The sequence below is a fragment of the Camelus dromedarius genome, chromosome 5, assembly GCF_036321535.1.
Source record: "Camelus dromedarius isolate mCamDro1 chromosome 5, mCamDro1.pat, whole genome shotgun sequence".
Taxonomy (NCBI): Eukaryota; Metazoa; Chordata; class Mammalia; order Artiodactyla; family Camelidae; genus Camelus; species Camelus dromedarius.
In genome coordinates this window covers 13,832,803-13,840,416 of record NC_087440.1, presented here as the reverse complement: position 1 = coordinate 13,840,416, position 7,614 = coordinate 13,832,803, and the positions used below count along the sequence as shown (strand labels likewise).

At 47.4% G+C, this 7,614-nt stretch overlaps 1 protein-coding gene across 1 annotated transcript; it reads right to left on the bottom strand.

Annotated features, from left to right (window-relative positions):
• Positions 1-2,849, bottom strand: BCL2L10 (BCL2 like 10). The gene is given in 2 exon segments (XM_064485593.1): positions 1-696; positions 2,399-2,849. Coding segments are annotated over 2 exon segments (567 nt in total). The 5' UTR covers positions 2,825-2,849; the 3' UTR covers positions 1-555.
• Between the last annotated feature and the right edge of the window lie 4,765 nt (positions 2,850-7,614).

The following is a 7,614-nucleotide window of genomic DNA, read 5'->3' as shown; positions in this document are numbered from 1 at the left end:
TTAAGATACTTAATAATTTATTAAAGTCAGAAAAATAGAATTTTAATATATTAACTCTAGAAACATACAAGTCCCAGAAATTAGATTTCAAAGGACTAAGAAAGAATTCCTCATAAAAAGATTTAATATTACATTCTTTGTTAAACTGTGACTTGGAGGACTTTTGGTATCATTTTACACCCCTGACCCACCACCTTGATCAATTAGTCAGGAGCAGCATGTGAAATCATGGATAGATGAGAGAGACTCATAGCCACTCTTATCCAAATGTAGCAAATAGCACCTTATTTCCTATTTAATGGAAAGCAGTTTCTTCTGTTTTTCTTTGGAGAAATAAGCCTTTAGATCCCTGCGTCCCCCCTTTAAAGAATAGCCATTTGCGCCTTTGTCCTAATACCTCTGAGTACTTGTAAGGAGTTAAAATGCCGGCTGAATCACGGTAGGACTCCTTATATGAACGTAGGTAAAAACGTCTCTGAAGCTGATTTACTCTGGTTCTGTTCTTTCACATCTCAGATTTGCTTGGCTGGTCACAGTTAGGCAGGTAGAAATGAGTTAAGAAATTTTAGAATTCATGATAAATTTTTTCCAGAAGTAGATTAAGACTATTGCTGTACAGCATGACAGAAAAACCCAGACCAGCTGTCTTTCCCAAGATGGCTGCAGTGCAGGCTGGAAGAAGAGACAAAATCCATCCTATATGGGGCAGGGAGAAGAGAATTAAATTGCTTAATACTCAAAACCTGAACTCAATAAAACACATAGGAAGTTCTCGATTAAACAGTAAGATAACTCCAGATTTAAAAAGTAAAGACAGGAAATCCTGACCAATAGGCAACTTATCATTAGGAATCTCTGAGTTAGAATTTGTAAGAAATAGTCCAACACAGGCAGTAGAAGGGCACAGGGGTCACTTCACTTTGTCATTTAGAGCAGGAATACTCATCTTTTCACCCACTTCTTTCAAAAGCCCAGGGGAAGGTAGACTACTCTATCATGTTCATTCCTGAGCAAAGAACAGATACCATTTGGGAAAATGTCAAATCACTACCTTGAAAGGTACCACCTGAGACAATAAAGCAAGCAGTTCCAAACAAACAGTGGAAGAAGGGACTTGAAATCTAGGCTGTGGCATTTTAACTGCAGCTCAGAGAGGCGTGGGCATGTCCCGTTTACTCTACTGGAGAGTTTCTGTTTCTTGATGTTGAAAAGTTAGTCCTAAGTCAGTGATGATTAGCCAAAAGGTAAGAACAAAAACAATGCATCGATTTCCTTAGTGCGGAGGGCCCTGAGGGGCCAAATGCCTTGTCAAGACAAATGGCTCAAGGTGGGTTTCTTAAGAGTTCACAGGCCTGGATAGTTGAAGGCCCACATATACACATCCCACAAGAACGGAGTTAATGCTAACACCTCAAAATGTTAATAAAAGATCAAGATTTTGATTCGGATACTACCTCTCCTCCACAAATGGAACCCAATTCATCACTACAGGTCTATCAGGAACTGCAAAACAGGAGGCTAAATTTCCTGCAGTGTCTTCCATTAAGCCTTAGATTTTTTTTTTTAATTGCTGGTTTTAATAGTTTGGCTGTATTTCTTCTATAACCTGGGTCACCACAGTCATTGCCTCAACTCCAGTAAGGAAGAGAAGAAAGCAGCAGGGGTCTAGCTCAGAACCCAGTAGGCAACTTGAGCTGGGTTTAGGATCTGCAGTGAAAGGGCCTGCCTCCCTAGCCTAGACCACAGGCATCAATGATTTACAGCTGAGAGCCAGTACGCCTGGCTACCTCGCAATTAAGGGCTAGGTGCAGTGAAATTAGAAATTAAGGAAACTCGAGTCAGCACCACCACTGGGTGCCGGCGCACAATCCCCACCACCTCTGCAGAGGCACTTCCTGAGAGACGTGGGGGCTGGACAAGGGGCTGCGTTTTCACTGTTAACATTTGAAGCCGGTGTGCTCCTACTTGCAGGGCCGGGCGGTCCATGGAGAGGCCAAGTCTCTCCAAAGGTGCATCTAATTAGGCGTTGGAGAAAGAATCCACCTGGCTCAGGCCACCCCATTGCCGACTTCACCACTTTGGGAATCTCTATCTGAGCAAAGTATCCGAGCAAAGCATCCAGACCTAACATGGGCTCATTCTAAAACCCCGAGGGCGGTCAAGAGCAAGGCCAAAGTGCGCAAACCCAAGTCTTGCACTGCTGGTTCAGAACGGGTTGGTATGAGAGCCGTCTAGCGAGGCCGGTTTCTGTGACTGACTCCGCCAGGAGAGGAGAAAGCCAGACTTCACACCCAACGCCCCCACAGGACTGGCGCCGCGGGGTCCCTCCCGATGCAGGCCTCACAGGCGCGCCCCAGGCTGCCCGCCCGGCCCGGGTCCCCGCGCCCGCCGCGCTCACCCAGCCGCCGTGCGCCACCAGCCAGGTGCGGTGCAATCTCGAGAACTGGACACACAGCGAAGCCACCAGAAGTCGGCAGTTACGGCTAATGCCTTCCTTCTCCCTCGGACCCCAGGTGCCCGGCGGCGGCCCCTCCAGCAGCGTCCCCGCGAAGGTCAGCAGCGATGCCACGCGGCCCCAGCTGGGCCCCTGGTCGTCAGCGAGTAGCTCCTGCGCCATCCTGGCCACCAGTTCGACGCGGTCCCCGCGGAAGCCGCGGTACTAGGAGAAGTGCGAGTTGTCCTCCTGTATCTGGGCGGCCACGCAGCGCAGCACGGCGGCCTCGGGCGTGGACGGCGCCCGCGCGGGCGTGCGGGGCTCCCGGGCGCAGTACTCCAGGTAGTCGGTCAGCAGGAGGGCCGTGCGCTCCCTTCGCCCATCCGCCATGGCTCGCCCTCTGGCCCGGCCCGGCCCGGCCCGACCCAGCCTATTTTATAGGCCTGCTCCATGCCCCGCCCCGCCCCGCCCCGCCCCGGGTAGTTGCTTTTTCAGATCTGGAGAAGAGACTTTGATGGGAATCTCACCTACACCTGTTCTGGTCCCAATTAGCGAGGCCTAGCGGTGTGCATTGTGTTCATGTAGCAAACAATGGCAGAGTGAGACTCTTATGAGGGTTATTGTTTAGCTCTCAATTTAGGAACTGAGAACTCAGAGGGGACAGTCTGGGAAGCTGGGCTAGACTTTTGCCTCCTCTTAAGGAGGGGCTGACAAAGGCTACACAAAACCTTACACTGGCGGCTCCCTTAATAGGATTATCAGCATCTTCTCGATTGGATGGAAGCGTCCAATGTGTGTTGATGATACCTTTCTTTGGGTCTGGCACACGTGGCAGGAAGGATAATTCTCCTACAGGCTGCTAGAGTGCCCATATTTGCTGCATTCATTCATTCATCCACTCATTTACTCTAAGTCTTGGGGGGCTGTCTCCCCTTTAGCACTGGAGATACAATGGAGTACAAGACATGTGGCCCCTGCTCTTAAGGACACTGCAATCTAGTGATGGGACAAAAAAACAGGCAATCAGTTTAACAGTAGAGTTAAATTATCGGTCTAATACAAGTTGAGGGAGTACCCACCTCTACGATAGTGGCTGCTTCTTAAAGGTACCATCCCTATATTGCTTAGAATTTTCCACTTTCTATTGGCCATTTCCCTCATTAATCCAATTCCCTATTATAGTTAATACTTCTTACACTAATCTTTCTCTGTTCATGTTACTTTATGGCTTCTTTCTCCTGATTGGACCCAGACTGACACAGAATTGGCACCAACAGTGAAATTTGTGAGGATTCATTGGTCTGGAGCATTTTGAGGTATCCTCCTCCCCACCCCCAGGGAAAGGTGAATTGCTGCATCTTTATCATCTGCAAGAAGAGGTCTTGGTAGGCCACTTTGGAGGCAACATACACACATGGGCATGCACCCTCAACCACCTGCAGGCTGGCTGATTGGGGAGCAGAACAAGAGAAGGCTCTGCAGCCCGCATAGGCAGTACCAACTGCTCTACGCTGGGTCTTATGATCCAACAGACCCAATGGCGGAGCTGTACGGAGCCTCTGACAAGCACCAACAGAATGACAGTGCAGACCTCTAGGAGCCGGAGGCAAATCTGTCTTCTTCTGCAGATAACTGTTTTCCTTTTGAGAAGCAGGTTCTGGCTTGCTACTGGGTCTCAGTAGAGGCTGAATGAGGTGACCATGCAGCTTAAGCTCTCGTCATACTATGGACGTTGTCTCACCTACCATGTTATAAGGCTGGGTGTGCACAGTAGCAATCTGTCATCAAGTGAAAATGGCATTTAAGAGGCTGGACTCAGGCAAGTCCACTGGGTACAAGTAACTGCATGAGCAGGTGGGTCCAGCTCCTATTGCTTTGCCTCCTCCCTCATCCCATGCCTGTGGCCTCCAGGGGCCTGCTTATGACCAGCTGACTGAGGGAGAAAAACTCAAGCCTGGATTACAGATGGGTCTGTATGATATGCTGGTACACACGGAAGTGGACAGCTGGCACATTACAGCTCAACTTGGTGGGGGGAGTTGTGAAGACAGTGGTGAAGGAAAAGCCTCCCAGTGGGCAGAAATTCAAGCAGGATATCTCATTGTACACTGTGTCTGGGCTGAGAGATGGCCAGAGTACAGATCGACATTGATTCATGGGCAGCTGCTGATGGTTTGGCTGGATAGTCAGGGCCTTGAAAGGAAAGACTGGAAGATTGGTGACATGGAAATCTTGGGAAGAGGTACGTGCCTGGACCCCTCTGAATAGGTACAGGCTGAAGATATTCATGTCCCATGTCAATGCCTCCAAAGGGCAGCCACCACCAGAAGACTCTTAGTCATCAGGTAGACAAAATTCTGTGCTCTGTGATTTCAGAGAGCTTCTTTACACAGCTTGATGGGCCAGTGAATGAAGAGGCTGTGCACCAGGAAGAGAGGATGTGGCAACAGCAGAATCCCTCCTGCGAAGGCTGAGCTGGCTAATGCTACTGCTGGGTGCCTGACTGGGCACCGCCAGAGATTCCTCTATGGAGAGCCAAATGAATTTCGTCAGAGGGAATACAAATCTCTGTACATCAAACTGAATTGGTTGTGACATCTTACGAGTTCCCTCATTAACTGATAAGTTCAATAAACATTTTGATATATGTTCATGTTTTTTTTTTGCAAGGGAGTCATGCATTGATTTTTTTGATTTTTTAATCTTTTTTTCAGCAGCAAGCATAGTTTTAGATTTGGAGTAGCTGGGGGATTAGTGGTAACTCCTCTGGCCCTGCCATTGGTTAACTCTAATAATTATCAGTTGAATTAAATAAGAAATGAATACATTAACCTCCACACAGAATTTCCGGTCCAGTTTGCAGTCAGATTTGGTTGCAGTCCCGGCTCTGCCGCTTAGAAGCTGGGCGACCATAAGCAAGTTGTGCAGTTCTCCTTGCCTCAACTTCCCCATCTAAGAAATAGAGGCAGAAGTGGGGGCATATAGCTCAGTGGTAGAGTGCATGCTTAGCATGCATGAGGTCCTGGGTTCAATCCCCAGTAATCATGCTAGAAAAATGAAATTAAACAAATAAACCTCACTGTCCCTCCCCCCCAAAAGAGATGGAGGTTGTAAACTGTCTGCGTCATAGGCTGTTACAAGGACTACCTGAGTTAGTATGTGCAAAGGCCTTAGCATAGTGCCTGGCACATAGCAGACGCTCTTTACAATGCAGCTTTTATTATTAATATGAACTGACCGGGGTTACCAGGCTCACTTGTCCCACTTTTAACCAAAAAACCAAGATGTGACATTTTGGTGAGCCTTACCTGTATGGTTTCTGGTTTTGTTTTTTAAATACTAAAAATAGCTAGAAACCACCTACAATTTCTCCCCATACATTTTTAACAGCTTTCTTGTGATACGATTCATATACCATAAAATTCACTCTTTTAAAGTATGTATTTCAGTGGGTTTCAGTATATTGAGAGTAGTGCAACCATCACCACTGTCTAATTTCATTACCGCAAAGGAAACAGTCCCCTAGCCCTAAGTAACCGGTAATTGATTTCCCGTCTCTATGGGTTGGCCTGTTATGGACAAATCCATATAAATGGAATCAGACGCAATGTGGTCCTTTGTGACTGTCTTCTTTCACTTGGTATAATGTTTTCATTCATGTTGTAGTATGAATCAGTACTTCATCCCTTTTTATTGGCTACATAATATTGGATGGATATACCACATTTTGGTCAACCATCCATTCATCAGTTGTTGAACATTTGAGTTAGTGCACTTTGAGCTGCGATGAACATCTATGTTCAAGTTTCTATGTGGGCATGTTTTCACTTCTCTTGGATACAGACCTAGGAGTGGGAGGCCACCTATTACTTGGGAGCACAGATAGGCTGGAAACAGTAACTCCTGGTTCAGGACAAAGTTAAGCCTGTACCAGTGATGTGTTGGTTAGGTAACCTTGGGTTCAAAGATAGTCATTTCCTGTTGTCACAGTCTTTGCGTAAATGTTCATCCCACATTTACATTAAATTTTCTGTATTTATGTGGTTAAATTAACCAGTGCATTGTTTCTGATCCCACCCCGGCACGAGAGGGTCTACATCCTTTTTTACAATGACAGAAACATATTCATTTCATTTCTTTCACCAGAATTAGCCGTGAGTCAGCCTGCTGTAGAGACTCACCAGTCCTGAAGGCCAGCCTAGCTCCAGCCAAGTCCTGGCTAGAGAAAGAGGGGGTCCGTGAATGCCTGGAAGAGTGACCTGATTCTCCTGTATCACCAGTGGGAGGTTTAGCTGCACACACCCCCAAAGGATCCACAGAGACAGGAAGATTCACCAGAGCTTTCCCCAACTTGCCTCCTCCTCAGAACTCCTGGCCCACCTCAGGCCTGCCTGGTCCCAACTCCAGGAGAGGGGGGCCTTAATTTAAGGTCTGTATTTTTAACCTGCTGTTGGGCCAGAGGGCAAGTTTGGGAAATGCAGATCTCCAAATCCCAGCTCAGTCAGCTCCTCAGGCTTGGACGGAAGCTAGCTGACAAAGATGTGGCTCCAACCCCAACACCAGTCAATCTTCTAATTTATCAGCTGGGCTTAGCCCAGAATCTCAAGGTTTCTCCTTCAAAAAGATTTTCAGTGACTCACAGGCCTCCATCAGTCTCTTGCCTTTCCCACTCACTCTCCGTGCCCGCAAGGACCCTCCTATGGTACCCATGGTCGTGGCTGCCCCAGAGCCTCCCTGTGAGTCCGCCTCTCTCGGTTACCTTCCTCTTTCTCCCCTTTTTCCGGGGCTCCTACACACCAGGGCCTGAATGGCCCCAGGGCGGTCTCACATAGAGGGACTGGAAAAGGGCTCATTAGCCCAGATAAGTAGCTCTGGCCCTGGGAGTCCTTCCAGGGGTCCTCCAGGGGCAAAACTATTTTCATAATAATACTGACTCTTTTGTGGTATGTGTAGCTTTGAAAACTTCCACTTTCTCTGGAGTTTTCCAAAGGCCACTGATGTGTGGTGAAAGGATCACCAGTAGAAGGTGTGCTTCTGTGTTCCTGTGTTTTATTTTTCTCAGTTTTAATTTCTAATATGATAAATATTGATAGATATAATGCCCATAAACCCCTTTTTGGGGTCCTCAGTAATTTTTTTAAGAGTGTAGAGGGATCCTAAGATGGAAACCTTTGAGAACC